The sequence below is a fragment of the Daphnia carinata genome, chromosome 9 (genome assembly GCF_022539665.2).
Source record: "Daphnia carinata strain CSIRO-1 chromosome 9, CSIRO_AGI_Dcar_HiC_V3, whole genome shotgun sequence".
Lineage (NCBI taxonomy): Eukaryota > Metazoa > Arthropoda > Branchiopoda > Diplostraca > Daphniidae > Daphnia > Daphnia carinata.
In genome coordinates, this window is record NC_081339.1 from 1,845,234 (window position 1) to 1,866,490 (window position 21,257).

General features: G+C 40.4%; 4 protein-coding genes across 4 annotated transcripts; all 4 read right to left on the bottom strand.

Annotated features, from left to right (window-relative positions):
- Positions 1-4,473: 4,473 nt before the first annotated feature.
- On the bottom strand, positions 4,474-5,421 carry LOC130688534 (uncharacterized). Its single transcript, XM_057511514.1, has one exon. It carries the CDS (start codon positions 5,419-5,421, stop codon positions 4,474-4,476), a length of 948 nt encoding a protein of 315 aa, XP_057367497.1.
- Positions 5,422-7,583: 2,162 nt separating this feature from the next.
- Positions 7,584-11,861, bottom strand: LOC130689130 (vascular endothelial growth factor receptor 1-like). The gene is made up of 15 exons (XM_057512149.2): positions 11,595-11,861; positions 11,335-11,506; positions 11,068-11,267; positions 10,847-10,994; positions 10,614-10,778; positions 10,348-10,518; positions 10,177-10,283; positions 9,857-10,123; positions 9,636-9,777; positions 9,342-9,569; positions 9,094-9,276; positions 8,888-9,033; positions 8,702-8,824; positions 8,516-8,645; positions 7,584-8,442 (listed from the first exon to the last, which is right to left on the bottom strand). Exons 1-15 carry the CDS (start codon positions 11,838-11,840, stop codon positions 8,144-8,146), a joined length of 2,727 nt encoding a protein of 908 aa, XP_057368132.2. The 5' UTR covers positions 11,841-11,861; the 3' UTR covers positions 7,584-8,143.
- A 706-nt stretch (positions 11,862-12,567) lies between these two features.
- Positions 12,568-15,450, bottom strand: LOC130689132 (vascular endothelial growth factor receptor 1-like). Its single transcript, XM_057512154.2, has 10 exons — positions 15,309-15,450; positions 15,138-15,244; positions 14,818-15,084; positions 14,597-14,738; positions 14,303-14,530; positions 14,047-14,238; positions 13,841-13,986; positions 13,655-13,777; positions 13,469-13,598; positions 12,568-13,395 (listed from the first exon to the last, which is right to left on the bottom strand). Exons 1-10 carry the CDS (start codon positions 15,421-15,423, stop codon positions 13,100-13,102), a joined length of 1,746 nt encoding a protein of 581 aa, XP_057368137.2. The 5' UTR covers positions 15,424-15,450; the 3' UTR covers positions 12,568-13,099.
- A 1,737-nt stretch (positions 15,451-17,187) lies between these two features.
- Positions 17,188-21,056, bottom strand: LOC130688533 (vascular endothelial growth factor receptor 1-like). Its single transcript, XM_057511513.2, has 15 exons — positions 20,754-21,056; positions 20,528-20,684; positions 20,299-20,468; positions 20,073-20,226; positions 19,841-20,014; positions 19,591-19,770; positions 19,381-19,523; positions 19,178-19,319; positions 18,879-19,106; positions 18,672-18,819; positions 18,491-18,600; positions 18,241-18,404; positions 18,055-18,177; positions 17,863-17,992; positions 17,188-17,785 (listed from the first exon to the last, which is right to left on the bottom strand). Exons 1-15 carry the CDS (start codon positions 21,039-21,041, stop codon positions 17,400-17,402), a joined length of 2,697 nt encoding a protein of 898 aa, XP_057367496.1. The 5' UTR covers positions 21,042-21,056; the 3' UTR covers positions 17,188-17,399.
- Between the last annotated feature and the right edge of the window lie 201 nt (positions 21,057-21,257).

Sequence of the window (21,257 nt, forward strand, 5' to 3'; positions counted from 1 at the left end):
AAAAATAACTGATTTTTACTTAAGTATAACTGACAACGCTGAACATGCTCTATGTACAGCATAGGCTTATGTAAGGAATACGGCTGGCCGTTCCTTACACTTACATTGAAATAAGCCCCGCCCACTTTGAATCGGGCACCTAAAACAATACACTATTACGTCATATAATACACAAATTGAATACATTATTTTAAATTAACGAGAAAAATAGTTATTTCATCTTTACAAAATTTATGCGCATCATACAGTTCATTATTTGTTTTTTCGATAAATGTTTTCAGATTATTATGAAAGAAAGAAAATCGATGAATATCTGCATTTCTAGCAGCATCCATTTTTGAGCTGAATACTTCCGTATAAAAGGGATGCCATTCACACTTTACGTTGGGGTGGCCAGGGAATACCGGCCACGACCTAGGTGGATATCACGCGTCGCAATAAGATTCCGCGTGATTGATCCCTTCATTACCCGTGATGTGGGCCGAATGTTCCGTGGTTGACATGTCGGTACTACCTGCTTCAGGTAATCCTCCTAGGTTTATTTTTAATAAGGACATCTAGTCTGCTTTTTGAATTATACTGCGAGGGTTGCAACTAACTAAAATTAGCTGATTAATACCTGCTTCATTATTGCATTTTGAAACGTGAATTTAAGTTTGCAACCATCACTATAAAAGCTGAAAGTAAAATGCAAATTACATTTCGTTTGTTGAATCACGATCAGTGAACACAAAAAAGATGCCGCCATGCAGTGGTGCCTTCGGCACAAGAATGTCTCATTACACAACTTTTTAATGACTATTTCATGTCTCTCGACCGCTTCTTTCACTTGGCGATTGATCAAGAACATCATCAGGTGATTGTCCGCAAATGAAATCTAATCGACTAAAGAAAGCAGATTGCTTAACAGACTACTACGCACACAGAGTTTATCCATCAAGCCTGCCCCACAAAAAAATGACAGGCGTATTTCAATGTTGTAGAATGATACAATTTAACATAATGGTGAGTACAGGGAAAATGCATACTCCGCAAGAGTCCTTGACTTTAGTTCTAACAATGGAAGTAGTGAATTCAAATCAATTACGGCTCATGGTGAATTCATCATCACTTGCGAAACTACGTGTTCTCGAATACGGTGAGGGATTACGTTATAGTTACCCAACGTTACTGTTGAAAAATTTTCCTTGTGACGTGTACCACGAAGGCGTCTGTTAGAAATAAGGGCGAGAAAATAATGTCTAACTAGTGTTGCGTAACAGAAGTCGCGACTCAGGTATGAAAGAAATGTTTCCCGGTCCCATTTTGGGGCACTCGATGTCGTTTCTTTTGCTCTTTGGCTTTCCCGGTTGTTTTTTATTTTTGTCCGTGGCTTGTGGGTCGTTTGTTTGCTTTGCTTCGAGGCAATGCGAATAAGTGTGAAATGGCCACTTGCGTGACAGGAACATATCATCAATGGAGTTGACAAAGTATAATCTGATACTTTTGCCCGAAAGACAGCGCTCCACGGCCTGTAACTGTGGTGCTACCGATCGGCACTGGTACGACGTTATATTGTTTGTCTTTCCTAATTTTGTATTACAAAGTATAAGGGTATCGTCTTACATAATAAAACGAAATCTATTGCATCCATTTAAGTTAAAAATTCAACAAACAAGCTTATGATATCTCATACGGTACTCTTTTCATACAGTACAAAGTTATACAGACAAGATGATAAATTTGTCATCAGTTATGTGTGTTACCATGTTCTCGGCAGTTTCGCTTAGAAATAAATAGGACGTAGTGAGTCAACCACCGTCACCCAGGTAACGATCGTCAAATTGTCAATGGCATAACTGTGCATCAAACTTGACAAGAAACTGAACAAGTAGTAACATCTCAATAATAAATCCGGTGCCGGTATGTGCGAGGTCACACCGGTGGTCAAGTTCCGCGTGTACGGTAAATTATTGCGTACATTATAAAAATACCTAGAGTAATTTTTGTTGGATGCGATTATTGTCTTGCCTATACACGTCCATGCCAACCTGAAGTTCGTCACTGCGAACTTGCTGCGAATCAATCTTCCTGTTGATGACGAACATAATGGCGAGAATAGAGGAAAACAATAAACCAACGACATTCACATATAGAAAGTGTTTTCATCCGTTTGTTTTGTACACCATGTGTTAATTAAATAACAAATATTGTTTAACAATCAACAAACGAAACGAAAAAAAAAAATATTTAATAAACCCATCAGACAAAATTGATTGCACCGCTACATGGATAAGTAGTCCAATATTATATATAACAGTTTCACGAACTCAGACACCAAATTTTTTGTTTGACTCTCGTCCAGGCCGATAACCGTTATAAATGAGAAACCTCTGACCTGGTTTGCTAGTAGGTTGAAAAGACGATATCCCTCGAATGCATATCCCTTGTATACACTCATCGAGAGAGTATCATTTTCCTTGGTGATGACTGATGGATACCCACATGGCCATTCTACAATACTCCGGGGCCTTCGTTGCGTAGTATTTGGGAGCATCGGTGTAATAGCTTGGAGTAGCGTATGCTGTCGTGTAATACTCGGCCTTGTTCGCGGTGTAGTATTCAGGAGCCTTGGTGGTGTAGTAGGACGCCAGAGCAGTGTAGTAGGACGCCAGAGTGGTGTAGTCCAGAAGAAAACGAGCCCATCGGTCCACTCACGGACTCACCAGCCATCAAAGATACAACAGCAGCATTGTGGCATAGTTAGCTACAAGTGGAAAACGAATGCGATTTAATAAATGAATCAAACAGAGGGCCTTATCAAAATGATGCAACTATTTGAAGGAAAAGTCAAAACTCATTGAAAGAATCTACCACGAATTTATTAGTCAAACGTGTTATTAAGTTTGAAAATGTGATACTTACCCATGATTGCAAGATAATGTAGACTTGATAGGGAACAGCTGTGTGAAACTCGATTTACTACCGTTGCTGTTCCATGAGCCCACTCGACGTATTCCATATTTGTTTTGTCCTCATTTTTTAAGAATTTTGCACCCCTAATGCATGCCACTAGCCTGTGGCATTGATAATAACAAATGAGGTATAATATTTTAACCCGTCCTTTGATGACGGTGTCATGCACCTGAAGGCATTCTCTTCCCTTTCGGCCGTTGGTAATTGCGATTGAACTTCACATAATATTTAACTAAGGTATTCTCCACTGCTACGCAAACCGCAAGCCTTTTGCCTTGATTTTTACCAATTTGTAGGGTGGAAAAAGATATGTCCTGTAATGATAACGCGATGTCAAGCCTAGAATTACAGGTTTAACAATAAATGACGAAAATGAATAATGACGATCCTAAATTGGCTTCAACTTATTTTTTCCTCATAGTTGCATAATATAACACCCAGCCTATGCATGAACACATTAATTCCAATATCGGCCGCAAGGTGATATGGAGGATTTTTGCGTATCATTAACGGTGCGTGATACCACACCCTAATTCGTGAGTGCTAGATAATAATTGAAAATTAGAAAACTTTAGCTAAGGTTTTTTTTTTATTACTGCGTTGAATGATTTCACCACTATCTTCTTGATAATGTTCATTTATCGCATTGTATAATAGTTTCTCAGAATTTAAATGAGAGTTAGTTATACGACATGTCATTCAAGTGCTTAGCGCAACCATTTTGAATATTTTCCTAATAACTAAAATAAGAACTGGCAAACCGAAACTTCTACCTTTGACGAATATTGGAGCAGCAGATTTATAAATACCCATGATATAGTTCTTATTAATGTCCTAATGCATAATTGTGTTCAGAAATGAAAAAGTTGTACCAACACAAATTGAAATCGCCTTCATTCTCTTTTTATGATACAGAATAAAAATAAGTGAATTTGGTAACGACATTATAGCTGTATTCAACATTTCATTTAGAAACCAAATTCGGTTAACTAGTTAATGCATAAATACATGGCAGGGAAATATTCATTTTGGAACGAGGACTGCAGATAATAGAACAAAATCTAATTTTCCACGAGCTTGACCTCATCGAGCTTGACGGACAACGCAATTTTCACGATTAATAGTACTTCAGTGGCTCCGTGGAATAGCTGGGAGTTGCATAGGTTGTCGTCTAATAAGCTGGAGCCTCGGTGTAGTAACTAGGAGCGGCATAAGTGGTAGTGTAGTACTCTGGTGCTTTTGTGGTGTAGTATTTGGGGGCTTCAGTTTGGTAGTAGCTTGGAACTGAGTAGTACTTCTGTGCCTCGGTATAGTAGCTAGGAGTGGCATAGTTATTTGTGTAGTATATCGGAGCTTCAGTGTAATAACTTGGTGCAGCATACGTTGTGGTGTAGTACTCGGGAGCCTTCGTAGTGTAGTACTGTGTGGCCTCACTCTTGTAATACGTGGTGGCCTCAGCATAGTAAGCTGGAGCTGCGTAAGTGGTTGCGTAATATTCAGCTTTCTAGTGTAATACTCTTATGCAGCAGTAGTGTAGTATTCAGCGGTCTTTGTGCTGTAGTATTGGGAAGCTTCGGTGTAGCAAACCGGAGCAGCATGAGTAGTGGAATAGTACTTGGTGGGCTCGGTATAGTAGCCTGGCGAAGCATACGTTGTTGTGTACCCGAAAGCCTTATTAGTGTAGTACTGCGGAGCCTCAGTGTAATAAGAAGGAGCGGCGTAAGTGGTGGTGTAGTACCTCGGGGCTACTGCATAGTAGTGTGATGCAGCATAGGTTATTGTGTATTCAAGAGCTTTTGTAGTGTAGTATTGTGGAGCCTCCGTCTTGTAGTACATGGGGCCCTCTGTGTAGTAAGTTGGGGCAGCGTACGTAGTAGTGTAGTATTCAGCACCCTTTGTGGTGTAACAAGACGGGGCAGCATAAGTTGCAGTGTAGTAAGTATGTTCCACGTAGTACGAAGGAGCAGCCGTGATGCAGTAACTTGGGGCAGCGTATGGCTTCGGAACATCAGCGTAGTATGTCGTCTCAGCGTAGTAAGACGGGGCAGCCTCAGTGTAGTAAGTTGGAGCTACATAATATTTGGCTGCTTCTGTTGTCGTATAGTAGGCAACTGTAGTGGTAGCGCAGCTGGGGTCAGCATAATATGTATGGGAAGCTTCAGTATAGTAGCTCGGTGTAGCGTATGTCGTTGTGTAGTACGTTGGAGCAGCATACGTAGTTGTGTAATGAAAGGCTATAGTGTAGTATTCCCCTGATTTAGTTGTGTAATACTTGGGAGGCTCGGTGTAGTAGCTGGGTGCAGCATACGTTGTTGTATAATACTCAGCTTTTTTTGTTGTGGAGTATTCTGGAGCCTTTGTGCTGTAGTAGCTGGGCGCAGCATACGTCGTGGTGTAGTATCCAGAAGAAGACGAGCCCATTGGTCCACCCATGGCCTGTCCAGCCATCAGAGATACAACAGCCATTTATTGTTAAATTTTTTTTTTAATTACAAAATGTCAAGCTACACTCGACATTTGGTTACCGGAACCCCTTTTTAATAAGCGTTAAAATACCAACCTGTGGTGCCCTTTGTCTTTTGTCGTTCAGAGCAGTTCAAAGGTAGATTTTAATTGCTGTTCTTTTAACTAACTTAATCCTACTCTTTGTGTTTAGATGAAAGAAAATTTTTATGTACTTCGTTCTGACCAGCTGAACTGATGCACAGATGGGCAGGTGTGTATCTTTCCCGATCACCACCTGAGGTTATTGAAAACTGGAACTTGTTTCGTCGGCCACACTCTTTCATTGGTATTGTTTTTGACGCGTATATGTTTCCCGTAATTGAACGTCGTCATGTGCGTTGTACCCAACTGCATTTGAATTTGTTCTAGTGAAAGCTGTTGCACGTTTTATGCTGCAACAAATGTTTTGGCGCAATTGCGTTGGGGGATGTGATTTAAAAAGCGTAGCTGGAGGCGAACTCGAACATCAGTTGATTAGCATTGCTGGTTCATCGAAGCTTAAGCAACGTTTCGCAACGCGTAATATTTGCGATGCGTTCAACAGCTCAGGTAAATTTATGTTTTTTTCTTGCTAGCATTGATGGACCGTTTAAATACTAGAATTTTCTTTTTCGCTAGAGTATTTTGCTAATTTGCGTTTTTGGATGCGTTTATTCGACTTCAGTTTCCGGAGGAAGCCTAAACAATAGTGAGTGCCGTCTCACTGTTGCCGTTTCTTATATTCGTCGTGTTTAATGTTTATTTTTAATGGAAGGTAAAGGTAAGGAAGAAATTGATCAAATCGTTGGTGGGACGCAGGCTTCTGCTGGGGAATTTCCGTTTATGGTTAGCGGTAAATTCTGATGCTAATCACAATGCTGGTCGTGATGCAAATTAGTTGGAATGGTTTCTGCAGTGGGACTTTGATTACGGCTTCTTTTATTTTGACGGTTGCTCATTGTCTAGTAAAGTGGGGATGTTTTTGCGACCTCGCTTTTCCCTGAAAATTGAAACTCCCTCCGTAACTTGCACCCAATTCAGCTTGCAATCGTTGAATCTGGTTTAGTGTGAGTGGTTTAGGGTTGAGTGGTTATTTGGTGATGCAAAATTTTTTTCGTGTTCAATTTTGTATGTTTTTTTTTCTTGTAGCGTAACTGCTCTGTCCACGGGCTCGTTACAAGTGATCTTAAACACATTAGCTGCAAACGGCGGGGCCGGTGCTAAGGTGAGGACTGGGGAGGTTCCTTGTGTATCCATCGTACAACTCCGTATCAAGGGCAAGTATTCGTATGTTAGGAGCAGAGGGGTCGTAATTAATAGCTTCATTCTAGTTCAATTGCAGCGAAACGACATTGCCATGATGGCTTTGAATGCGCCTGTTAACAATGTAGTGCCTGTTCCGCTTCCGTTTTTCTCGGATGCGGGCACGTCGTATGAGGGCCAAAGTATGGTTGTCGCCCTTGTGGTATTACGTCAGCTGGTAGTGCATTTTTTAAATAATTTCGGTTTACATGTGGTGTCGTTTGTTGTGAGGAGTTTGCATCGCCGTTTTGCCGTCCGTAAGTGCAGGTGTGTCCAGTACGTTGCTTAAAGTAACGGTTTACGTCCTCGAGAACAGGGTGTCGTAAACGGTATGGAAGGGCTCTATTTGGATTGGTTACTGTAAGTGAAAGCATTGCCCATCCTGACGTCGAAGGCTGCATGATGTAGCCTAGTGCCATTTTGCCAGCGAAAGTTGTTCGTCAGTAGAATAAAATCATAGCAGAAAAGTAAGCTTTTTTTCACGCAAATATTTGTTTCAATAATAGAAAAATGAGTTTGGAAAATGTAAAGAAAAAAGAGGATAGCTAAAAAGGAAATGGCTTGGGGGTAGAGTACCTCCTACTGTCCTTCAGTCTGGTTAGGGAAGAAAAACTCGTTTCTCTTTTTCCTCATGGCTGGAAAAATTGACTATCCCATTGTTGCATCGAAAGAAACATACCATCTACGAATTCTCAGAAAAAAACGAAAAAGAAACGCAGTTGCAATGCATTTCCTTCTGGATAATGCATTTTCCAAACAACAAAAGGGGAATCCAAGATGGTTGTAGAAATCTAATTTTTCGTTCTCTTCGTTTTTGCACGTAGATTAAGTTTATTGACATTAACAGTATCTGTAACTTGTGTAGTTTTCAGTTATACTCAATTGGCAGAGATGACACAGGACTGCATTAGACGACAAGTGGAAATGGCCCATCACGAAATTCAGCGTCTCGCGACGATTGCCAACGTCAGAAACTAGTCAACGCCATTGATGGCTGGGAAATAAATGAGAACGTAAGGTGAGATTCTTTTCCTGTGACAATTTCATTTGAACGATGGCAACAAAGATGGACAGAAACGGAAGGAAAGGCTGTCAAGCAGAGCGTGTCTTTCACAGGCAAATTTTTGTCAGAACAACTTGTTTTTCCTCCGACGACTTTTGAGTCTTTGAGTGGCGAAGAATGTTGTTGTTAGAAAGGCAAGAACTTCTTTCGTCTCAAATTATCGTCGTCGTATCGCTCGTTTTAAAAAAGAACTAAAAGCTAAATATGGCAAAACGTTCATCAGCATGGGCAGAGCAAGTTTGGGTTCAACAATCCAATCACATTCTTGTACCCCCTGCTCATGAATGTCATTTCTTGGCCAAAGACATTTTTTTATTGCTAGATTGTAGTTAGTCGTATTTATTTTTCCATACTAGTCCTGTCCACACTTTCCACCAGCACATTGCGATTGGTGGTTGTACCGCTTTCTTCATCAATTTTTCCACATTGATCGTTCATATTCAAATAAATAGCTAGAACAGACGATTCCAACTGCCCTATGATCAATTCATCTAACTGACCAAATGTTGGTCTCTCGTCCGGTTTCGTTTTCCAACAATCTGCCATTATGTTTCCAAAAATATTTGGTGCGAAATCAGGTTTTCCCATGCGATATCCTTTCCGTATTTCCTTCACGAGAACGTGAGCAACATCCATTCCTTGAAATTAACGTGGGCAATTTCTTTATGTTGACACCAAACTTTAACAATAGATTTTCTAAACAGTTTTCACCTGGGTAGGGCACTTGGCCAAGCGAAAAAAGTTCCCATAAAAGGACACCGTACGACCAAACGTCCGATTGGCTTGAAAATGAATTCTCCGTCAACGATTCGATGGCCATCCATTTGACTGGCATCAAGAACTGTCAATATTGAGAATTCCGTCAGCGATCGTGTTCAAATGTTTTTAGCACAATACCTGCCCTTTTTTCACATAATTGGTTTTGTAGTACATTTTCTTGGCCATTCCGAAATCTGATACTTTGACCACTCCCTTGTCGGCCAACAGAATATTACGAGCAGCTAAATCTCCGTGAATTACCTTGATTTCACGGGATGCACAATGTTCTTTAAACAAAAAATAACACAGATTGTAAAATGATACCTTTTTGCTGGCTAAATAATCCATTCCTCGAACTATTTGATAAGACCAGGATATTAAATCCCTTGTAGAAATGCATTGATTTGAAGTAGAATTTGGATCTTGTTGCGAGAATGGTGGTGGGTACAATCGATCAGAGATAGATTGAGCTAGCAGTAGATGATGAACAGTAAAAAGTCACTCAATTTATTATTCGTGTCGTCACTTACATGAAGTTGCAGTATGATTTGTGTCGAAAGAAATGCAATCTGACACGCCCGTCGATTGGACTTCCATTTCGCTTTTCAGCTGACCTTGTTTGTCGATTTGATTGATAAAATTGCCCCTGCAGTTCTTCAAATAGGTTTGCACATTTCCGAATCGACAATAATCAATGATGAGTAAGAGTTCACCTGTAATGGTTGAAACATAAAAAACTTTTTTTTCTCTTCTTGCTGTTTTTAGAAATCTTACAAACCTCTGGATGCACTTTTTGTGCAGGCTCCCAATAAATTGACAACATTAGTGTGCGATCCAAGGTAGATCAAGATTTTCAACTCTCTGATTAGAGCTTCCATTGCGGCAGCGTTAGTTGCGGATCGAATCATTTTAACTGCCACCGTTTTAACAGTTTTATCCGAGTCTTTTAGTCCAACAGCTTTGGCTTTCACAACCCGACCGAAACATCCAGCTCCCAGTTGATTCCCTTTTAATGCGTGTGTTCTTTACTTTATGATCTTGGAACAGAAAGGAACTTGAAAACGTAACGAACCAAGTTTGAGGCGATGTCTCGGAAATTCCCATTGTTTGTCGTAGGGTAAAAATTCAATTCGATATTCCGGCGGAATGTCGTCATTCATTTCACTGGTCGTTCCATTTAGTAATTCTTCTGCGCCTATGAAAGATTTTTTCTTCTGCTTTTTTACCGAAGAAAAATGTCAGTGGCACACTTTTTTAAACTGAGTTACTGTTCTTTAAATGGAATTTGCTCACCCGATCCAAACAGAGTTTAATGCCGATCCCAACTCCAATCAGAAATAAAACCGATAAAATAATAGTTAGGAGGATGGTCGTCTTGTTCAGGTTTTCCGTCGGCGTGTCATTGAAGAAGTCCACGGTAAAATTTCTATACCGCACTTCACCTATGCTGTTTTCCCATTGACACGTGTACGTACCGATTTCTTCCCGAGTTCCGTTAAGCGACACTATGGAGAAATTGTGTGTCAAAAATATTTGATCTGAGTCAAATGATAGTCCGTCCTAGAAATGTCGTGTGATTATGGTTAGCGTACATGCTTGTTAAGAGAATTTACCTTGAGCCATTGGATGTGATCTTTGATTGGCGGCCGTCTGCATGTTAGATTCTGAGCTGTATCTTTTTCTATTATGACCAAGTTATCCAGGGGATCGCTAATTGCTTCTGCAAGTAGACGTTTTTAGATTTCAATATGTTGCGCTTGTGGATAATAGAACTAGATTAATACCCAAGACTCGAAAAGAAATTTCGGCTGATACGGCTGTATGCCGAAACTGGCTTATACATCGAAATGCTAAAGCCGTGTTCAGATGAATTCCGAAGACACGCAAATAACTTAGCGTGTGAAAGCCACCAAAAAACCTCTCCGTAGTTTTATAATACATCTCTATTTCATAGTCTGAAGTTTGAAAAAATTTAGACGTTACTGAGCACGTTAATACGTTTACATGCAAAACCCTTTGCGCATGAAGACGTAAATTTTTTTCTTACTACCTTTTGTGTGGTTTTTTGTACGTATAATTTGGATTTTCCCACTGCCACTGTTTCGGTAGAACCAATGCAGCGTAGCAGGATTTTGGCCTATGTAACGACAAACAAATGTGACGTTTTCACCTTCACGTAGATCACTAGGATCGCCCACCCTATCAAGTTCTATTCCTAGTGGTCGAAACATCATTTGTTTGAATTCAGTAGAATTTAACCAACATTATTTGCCTACAAAATACCCATGACATTCAATGCAAACATTTTCTTTTGCGTGATATTGCCTTTTGATCCCACACAAAAATACTCTCCGGCGTCGCTTAGCTTTGAATTATTTAGCGTGAGTCCACGATCTGGATCGAACGACCAACTGGAATTGGGCATTGAGATCTGTGGGCAGCAACGAAAGTATTAGCGTTTGCAAGTATCTGTTCATGTCGACAATGTCTCGTTGGGAACATACTATTATATTCTTCTTTTCGAATTCAGAATCGTTGATTATGCTGGTTTCGTGTACAAGCGAAATAGTGACATTCGGGTGGGTAGGCAGGCAAGGAATTATTCCAGGGCGATGTTGTGGGATATCTAACTGAAGTGCACCCAAATGGAATCCGTATTTGGAGTTCCATGACGTTCGGTCGAGGAACACGAGATCTCTGTCAGCTAATGAATGAAACAGTGTTAAAGATTGCCATTGGTGGTCGCTTGCGAAAAGTAATTCAAAACAAACTAGAAACGTAGACGTATTGTTTTCTGATAATTGATTTCCTATATCTCTTGTGCAAAGCACAACCGTAACTGCCGATGTCTGCGATCGTTGCATTTCTCAAAGTTAATGTCGAAAGAAAATGCGTTTGGTTCTTGTCAGAGGTTTTGAGTACACGATTATTACTCACTTTCGTCTGTCGTCACATGCAACAATTAAACACGTTTTAGAGCCAAAACTAAACAGCGCATTGTAAAAAACGGATCGAAAGTGTCATGCCCTACCCGTTTGTTGTTGAAATAATGCGGTAGCAACCACGAGGAACTATTTAGTTTGGAAATGCAAGTCAGCGTTAGCCATGAACCAGGCTCGATCACCTGCCACTCTGCTTCGGGTATCAATCTTAAAAAATCGGAAGGACCGTCCACTTGGTTTTGCTTGGTCATATGAAAGAGGAAGAGAACAAACCATTTGACACAGATTGAGGGCGTATGATGTGCTGAATTTGAAAATGACCGTAAGATTAGCATTTTAAGACAATCAACTATTTCGAGATCGTGTCTAACAAAGACGCTTGCTGTCAAACTGCTTGCTGTATCGCTCGCCATGCGCAATATAATCTAAATTTGCAAGGATTTCCCGTCACGTCCCGATCTCACCCGCCCACATCCAACCGCTGTTTCCTTCTTTGTCGAAACCACTGTTTATTTTCGTTGTTGCCACAAAAAGCGACATGGAGTTTATCTTTTGGTTGGCGAAGCATGTGCATTTTGGTTTTGCTGTGTTGGCAAAGTCCTTGACGTTCTGCGTCGAACTAAATCAATTTTAACTTTAGGCAACAGCCTATTGATGGCACTGAAACGTATGTTGACGTCTTATACATTGAAATGCGTAATGTATTCATCGTCACTCTTGCAAATCGATTACAATTAACGGCCGAAGAAAGCGCTTTTCCAAGTTAAACCTGGAAGCCGGAGTAGTTGACATTTATAATTGTTGGATGTTAATTCATAGTTTGTATGCCCATAGCTCCGTGTAACATATTTATATGGAATATGTTCAGATGGCAGCTGTTCAGTTTTTGCTACACATCTTCAATCATCTTGCCTTTCATTTATTTGCGTTTGTTTTTAAGTTCGCTGAGGAAAGACGGAATAGCGGATCACGTCCTCTTTGTTGTTGGAATTACATTTTTTTTCTCTTCGTTTTTGAACGTAGATTAAGTTTATTGATATTAACAGTATTTCTAATTTGTTTAGTTTTCAGTTATCCTCATTTGGGGAGATGACACAGGACTGCATTAGACGACTAGTGGAAATGGCCGATGACGAAATTCAACGCAACTATTGGCAACGACAGAAACTAGTCAGCGCCATTGTTGGCTGGGAAATAAATCAGAACGAGAGGTAAAACTCATTTTCTGTAACAATTCCATATTATCGATGGCAACAAACACAGAGTGAAACGGGAGGAACGGCTGTCAAGCAGAACATGTCTTTCACAGGAAAATTTTTGTCAGAACAACTTGTTTTTCCTCCGCCCACTTTTGAGCTTTGGAGTGGTGAAGTTCTTTTTTTTAGACAGGTAAGAACTTCTTTCGTCTCAATTATCGTCGACGTATCGTTCGTCTTAAAAAAGCAATTCAAATTTTAAATATGGCAAAACGTTCATCAGCATGGGCAGAGCAAGTTTGGGTTCAACAATTCAATCACATCCATGTGCCCCCTGATCATGAGTGTGATTCCTTGGCCAAAGACATTTTTTTATTGCTAGATTGTAGTTAATCGTACTAAGCCATAGTAGCCCTGTCCATGATTTCCACCAGCACATTGCGATTGCTGGTTGCACCGCTTTCTTCATCAATTTTTCCGCACTCATCGTTCATATTCAAATACATGGAGGGAACAGACGATTCCAACTGCCCTATGATCAATTCATCTAACTGACCAAATGTTGGTCTCTCGTCCGGTTTCGTTTTCCAACAATCTGCCATTATTTTTCCAAAAACATTTGGTGCGAAATCAGGTTTTTCCATGCGATATCCTTTCCGTATTTCTTTCACGAGAACGTGAGCAACATCCATTCCTTGAAATTAACGTAGGACATTTCTTTATGTTGGCACCTAACTTCAAAAATGGATTTTCTAAGCAATTTTCACCTGGGAATGGCACTTTGCCAAGCGAAAAAAGTTCCCATAAAAGGACACCGTACGACCAAACGTCCGATTGGCTTGAAAATGAATTATCCGTCAACGATTCGATGGCCATCCATTTGACTGGCATCAAGAACTGTCAATATTGAGAATTCCGTCAGCGATCGTGTTCAAATGCTTTTAGCACAATACCTGCCCTTTTTTCACATAATTGCTTTTGTAGTACATTTTCTTGGCCATTCCGAAATCTGATACTTTGACCACTCCCTTGTCGGCCAACAGAATATTACGAGCAGCTAAATCTCCGTGAATTACCTTGATTTCACGGGATGCATAATGTTCTTTAAACAAAAAATAACACAGATTGTAAAATGATACCTTTTTGCTGGCTAAATAATCCATTCCTCGAACTATTTGATAAGACCAAGATATTAAATCCCTTGTAGAAATGCATTGATTTGAAGTAGAATTTGGATGTTGTTGCGAGAATGGTGGTGGGTGCAATCGATCAGAGATAGATTTAACTAACAAGAGACGAGGAACAGTAAAAAGTCAGTCAATTGATTATCCATGTCGTCACTTACATGAAGTTGATTTCATTGCAGTTTTGTCTATGTCGTATGAAGTGCAATCTGGTAGATTCATCGATTGGACTTCCATTTCGCTTTTCAGCTGACCGAACTTGTCCACTTGATTGATAAAATTTTCCCGACAGTTCTTCAAATAGGTTTGCACATTTCCGAATCGACAATAATCAATGATGATGAACAGTTCTCCTACAACGGTTGAACAATAGAAAATGTTTTTTCTCTTCCTGCTGTTTTCAGAAATCTCCCAAACCTCTGGATGTTCCTTTTGTGCAGGCTCCCAGTAAATTGACAACATTAATGTGCGATCCAAGGTAGATCAAGATTTTCAACTCTCTGATTAGAGCTTCCATTGCGGCAGCGTTAGTTGCAGATCGAACCATTTTAACTGCCACCGTTTTAACAGTTTTATCCGAGTCTTTTAGTCCAACAGCTTCAGCTTTCATAACCCTACCGAAACATCCCGCTCCCAGTTGATCCCCTTTAAATGCGTGTGTTCTTTACTTTATGATCTTGGAGCAGAAAGGAACTTGAAAACGCAACGAACCAAGTTTGAGGCGATGCCTCGGAAATTCCCATTGTTTGTCGTAGGGTAGAAATTCAATTCGATATTCCGGCGGAATGTCGTCATTGATTTCACTGGTCTTTCCCTTCAATAATTCTTCTGTGCCTATGAAAGATTTTTTCTTCTGCTTTTTTACCGAAGAAAAATGTCAGTGGCACACTTTTTGAAACTGAGTTACTGTCCTTTAAATGGATTTTGCTCACCCGATCCAAACAGAATTTAATGCCGATCCCAACTCCAATCAGAAATAAAGCCGATAAAATAATAGCTAGGAGGATGATCGTCTTGTTCAGGTTTTCCGTCGGCGTGTTATTGAAGAAGTCCACAGTAAAATTCCTATACCGCACTTCCCCTATGCTGTTTTCCCATTGACACGTGTACGTACCGATTTCTTCCCGAGTTCCGTTAAGCGACACTATGGAGAAATTGTGTGTCAAAAATATTTGATCTGAGTCAAATGATAGTCCGTCCTAGAAATGTCGTGTGATTATGGTTAGCGTACATGCTTGTTAAGAGAATTTACCTTGAGCCATTGGATGTGATCTTTGATTGGCGGCCGTCTGCATGTTAGATTCTGAACTGTATCTTTTTCTATTATGACCAAGTTATCCAGGGGATCACTAATTGCTTCTGCAAGTAGACGTTTTTAAACTTCAATATGTTGCGCTTGTGGATAATAGAACTAGATGAATACCCAAGACTCGAAATGAAATTTCGGCTGTTATGGCTGAACGCCGAAACTGGCTTGTACATTGAAATGCTGAAGCCGTGTTCAGATGAATTCCGAAGATACGCAAATAACTTAGCATGTGAACGCCATAAAAAAACCTTCCTGTAGTTTTATTATACATCTCTATTTCATAGTCTAAAGTTTGAAAAAATTTAGACGATACTGAGCACGTTAATACGTTTATATGCAAAACCCTTTGTGCATGAAGACATAAATTATTTTCTTACTACCTTTTGTGTGGCTTCTTGTACGTATATTTTGGATTTTCCCACTGTCACTGTTTCGGTAGTACCAATGCAGCTTAGCAGAATTATAGCCTATGTAACGACAAACGAATGTGACGTTTTCACCTTCACGTGGATCACTAGGATCGCCCACCCTATCCAGCTCTATTCCTAGTGGTCGAAACATCATTTGTTTAAATTCAGTGAAATTTCCCTACCTTATTTGGCAACAAATACCTGTGACGTATAATGTAAACATTTTCTTTTGCGTGATATTGCCCTTTGATCCCACACAAAAATATTCTCCGGAGTCGCTTAGCTTTGAATTATTTAGCGTGAGTCCACGATCTGGATCGAACGACCAACTGGAATTGGGCATTGAGATCTGTGGGCAGCAACGAAAGTATTAGCGTTTGCAAGTATGTGCTTATGTCGACAATGCCTTGTTGGATACATACTGTTATATTCTTCTTTTCGAATTCAGAATCGTTGATTATGCTGGTTTCGTGTACAAGTGAAATAGTGACATTCGGGTGGGTAGGCAGGCAAGGAATTATTCCAGGGCGATGCTGTGCACTTTTTGATGTAAGTACACCCGATTCGAATCTGTAACTGATTTTCCATGGCGTTCGGTTCAGGAACAAGAGATCTCTGTCAGCTAATGAAAGAAACAGTTTTAAAGATGGGCATTGGTGGTCGCTTGCGAAAAGTAATTCAAAACAAACTAGAAACGTAGACGTATTGTTTTCTGATAATTGATTTCCTATATCTCTTGTGCAAAGCACAACCGTAACTGCCGATGTCTGCGATCGTTGCATTTCTCAAAGTTAATGTCGAAAGAAAATGCGTTTGGTTCTTGTCAGAGGTTTTGAGTACACGATTATTACTCACTTTCGTCTGTTGTCACATGCAACAATTAAACACGTTTTAGAGCCAAAACTAAACAACGCATTGTAAAAAACGGATCGAAAGTGTCATGCCCTACCCGTTTGTTGTTGAAATAATGCGGTAGCAACCACGAGGAACTATTTAGTTTGGAAATGCAAGTCAGCGTTAGCCATGAACCAGGCTCGATCACCTGCCACTCTGTTTCGGGTATCAATCTTAAAAAATCGGAAGGATCGTCCACTTGGTTTTGCTTGGTCATATGAAAGAGGAAGAGAACAAACCATTTGACACAGATTGAGGGCGTATGATGTGCTGAATTTGAAAATGACCGTAAGATTAGCATTTTAAGACAATCAACTATTTCGAGATCGTGTCTAACAAAGACGCTTGCTGTCAAACTGCTTGCTGTATCGCTCGCCATGCGCAATATAATCTAAATTTGCAAGGATTTCCCGTCACGTCCCGATCTCACCCGCCCACATCCAACCGCTGTTTCCTTCTTTGTCGAAACCACTGTTTATTTTCGTTGTTGCCACAAAAAGCGACATGGAGTTTATCTTTTGGTTGGTGAGGCATGTGCATTTTGGTTTTGCTGTGTTGGCAAAGTCCTTGACGTTCTGCGTCGAACTAAATCAATTTTAACTTTAGGCAACTGCCTACTGATGGCACTGAAACGTATGTTAACGTCTTATACATTGAAATGCGTAATGTATTCATCGTCACTCTGGCAAATCGATTACAATTAACGGCCGAAGAAAGCGCTTTTCCAAGTTAAACCTGGAAGCCGGAGTAGTTGACATTTATAATTGTTGAATGTTAATTCATAGTTTGTATGCCCATAGCTCCGTGTAACATATTTATATGGAATATGTTCAGATGGCAGCTGTTCAGTTTTTGCTACACATCTTCATTCATCTTGCCTTTCATTTATTTGCGTTTGTTTTTAAGTTCGCTGAGGAAAGACGGAATAGCGGATCACGTCCTCTTTACTTTGAGAATGCAAATTCGTGTTTACGTAAAACTTGTCATTCAAATGGGATTTCTCGTTCAACAGTTTGGCCAGCCCAAAAAGATCCGTTGGAGTGGCTCTGTCCTTCTCTTCATTGGACTTGACGTACGGAGCGTTCAAATTCAGATAGTTGGAACTGATTGATGATTCCATGTTACTGCAGATCGTCGCTTCTAATTGGCTGAATGTTGGCCGATCTTTCGGATCCGTTTTCCAGCAATTGCTTAAAATTTCACCAAAGAAATTAGGGGCGTTATACGGTTTCTCCATTCTGTATCCCTGTTGGATTGTTTTGATGAGCAAATGACCAGCTTCCATTCCTTGCTCAGGTAAAATCATTAGCCATAATCAACCACTTGTAATACAGTACAACATATTTTATAGGATAATTCGTTACCTGGATATGGAACTTTCCCCAAGGAAAAGAGCTCCCAGAGAAGCACCCCGTAGGACCAGACATCCGAATGGCTGGAAAAGATGCGATCCGTCAAGGATTCAATGGCCATCCATTTGACGGGCATCAATCCCTGTCGGTAAGAAACAAGGAACGCAATCTAATATTTTAGCGACATTTAAAATTAAATCTTACTTGGCCTGTTTTCTCGTAATTGCCTTCGTAGTACATTTTCTTGGCCATACCGAAATCTGCCACCTTCACAACACCATCATCGGCCAGCAAAACATTGCGGGCAGCTAAATCGCCATGGAGAACCTTCACAGGTGATAACGAGCCTTAATGTCTATATCTCGATATGCAAATGAAACGCTCATACACCTTTCTGCTAGCCAAATAATCCATTCCTCTTGCTATTTGGTAGGACCAGGAGATCAAGTCACGTGTGGAAATGGGCCGATTTAGAGTGACATCTGGATCTTGCTTGTATTGCCAAAAGGATTCGGTTACCGATGCCTCCTCCAGGATTTCCAACGGAGACACTTCTTGAAGGTAAGCGATCATGGGGTTCGGCAACACTTTTAAACATTTTCGGCCAATAACAAGAGTTTTTTCTTTCTGCTAGATTTACCTGGGCATTCGTAGTCGACGGAATTTCGTCCAGATGAGTTGCCCAGTGATTTAGTCATGTGGGAAACGAGATCGTTTTCTTCGCTCGACGTATTACCGAAACATTCGTCCCTAAGTGGCATTTGAAATTGGGACAAGTCAATCTTAACCATTGGTTGGCCTAATCTGCAACAAAGGGATACCTGAGCATGTAGTCGAATTCTTCTGCCTCGTTATTTGATCGCATATTCCCAAAGTCGTCTACCAAATTAATGAAGCTGCTCCGGTGATTGAGCAAGTACGATTGCAAATTGCCGAACCGGCAGTACTCGACAATGATCAAAAGCTCACCTTCACAAATCAAAAAGGGTAATTCAAAATATAGTTTTATTGTGTCCTATAATTAGTACCTTTCGATATTTTCTTAGTGCAGGCTCCTAATAAATTGACGACGTTCAGATGCGATCCCAAGTGGATGAGGATTTTTAATTCGCTGATGAGAGCTTGCATTGCGGCGATATTGGTTTGCGAACGCACCATTTTGACGGCCACGGTTTTGACAATTTCATCAGAGCCTTTGATCCCGACTGCCTCGGCCTTGACGACCCTTCCAAAACATCCAGCGCCCAGTTGGATTCCTACATGGGTGAGTTGCATATCATTACGTATTGTTTTATAGCGATATCCTTTGCCGCGAGTCAAAACAAACCGAGTGTGAGACGATTGCGGGGAAATTCCCATCGTTTATCGTAAGGTAAGAGTTCAGTTTGCTCATCCATAGGCAATTTGTTGTTGATTTCTCGCACATTTCCTTCCAATAGTCTCTTTGCGCCCGTTATCGCTTTGCGTTTCTGTATAGGGAAAAGACGCATGTGATATTTTGAATCGTTGGGTCTCTTTTTAGTGACTCACCTTCTCAAAATAGAGTTTAACACTGATGCCGATTCCAAGTACCATGAAAATTGCCATACAAACGGAGAAGGCGATTGTGGCAATGCCCTCTGTCCTTCTTTCGTCCAAATGACCCAAACTAGACAGCAGATCGCGTCTTTCATCTACACATTTTGCACTTGGCTTTTTTAGTTTTAAACTATCTTCTATTAAGAGGGAGTTTTATCTTACCTTTTATTCGAAAAGAAATGGTTTTAGTTACGGCGTCTTTGTCTCTATTAGCTTTGCATTGGAACGTGGTAAAGGTATTTCGCGTGATCGCAATCAGTTCCAATCGACTCTCGTAATAATTCAACTTGAATCCTCCAGTATTGCGCTGGTTACTGTAATCACGCGTTGTTATTTGAATGCCTGAAAGTTTTGATGTTTAAAGTAGATGATTATTGAATTTTTTTTTATGAATTATTCAAACAGGTCGGACCTTTGGGTGAGCTTGCCTCGTTTATAACGTGTAATCGTCCAGTGTTGTTAATCTGATAGGCCCATTCCGGTGGGGCTGGGAATTTAACCTCGGGATAAATTGTACGGCAAATTAAAGTGACGTTGCTTCCTTCTAACGGGCCATCTGAATCGCCAATCCTTTCCAACTCCATTCCTTTTTTTTTTCAAAATTTATTTTTAGTTAGTTCATCAAAGCAGTTGTTTGAAAATACCTTTAACGCTAACGGTAAATTGTTTCTCGTTAGTGACGTTATCTTTGGTGCCAATGCATCGATAATTTCCAGTGTTGTTTATCATCACGTGTTTCAACGTCATTCCGCGTTCGTGTTCAAACAACCATTTCGAATTTTGTTCGATTAACGCATCCTGTATGTTTTTTTTTAAATTCAATTTGAAGAATATCAAAATCATAAAGGTTAATTTTTAGAAAAATTATACGTCAAAGTTTGGCTCTTTGTTGAGTTGATCAACGTGAACGAGAGATACGGTGACATTAGGGTGGGTTGACTTGCAAGGAATTTGAACTTCCAGTTCACCTTGGTGGAAAAAGAACAGGTAGTAATTCGGGTAGTAGCTCTTGTCGGTGATTGTGACGAGATTCTTTCCATCTAAAATAAACGTGCGCATTCATTAGAAATTTCTATAATTTTTACGATATATAACGGACCGAAAATGTAAACGTATTGTTTTAATTCCACGTCGCCGTAGTGGAATCGGAAGTAGCCCGTGTCTTGGTGCGTGACGTTATGCAGTGTCATCGAAGATGTCACGTGAGTTCCGTTCGTATCCAACGTTTCTTGAAAACGCTCCTCTACTTTTGTCAGCTGCAAATGAAGAATCGATCAAAACATTCACAAAGGGGAAAGAGAGCGCTAATTGCTAGATAGACGTACCTGTGGATGTTTGGTGAGAAAATCGGGCAATTCCCATTTCCATGGGAGTACCGTGTGGTTAGCATCCATCTCATTTTCATACACGTAGCTACTCGTTATCGTGAGCGTTGTATTCGGTTCAACTACGCGATATTTCTGATCGGGAATCATCAGCCAAACACGTCCGTTATCTTCAACTGCATTGACTTCTCCGCTGGAAATGAGGAAGAAACACAAGAAAAGAAGCTCCAATTGCGATGTAACTGACGGCCTTTCGAAGCCGTAGGCAACAAACAGTTGTAAAAACATGGACAATGTTGTGATGGACAGTTGAACGAAGGGAAGACACAAGTGTACGAGCTTGTACTTTCACGTGTTTTCGTGTAAGCGTTTCTGTAACGAGTGCAGAGCCAGATGTTTGCGAGGGATGTAAGAGCCGAACGGCTTTTCGGTCCCGAGTCAGTTTGGCTCTATTCATATTGCCGGTTGCGCGTAGACACATCACGCGCTGCTCACGCCTGTTGC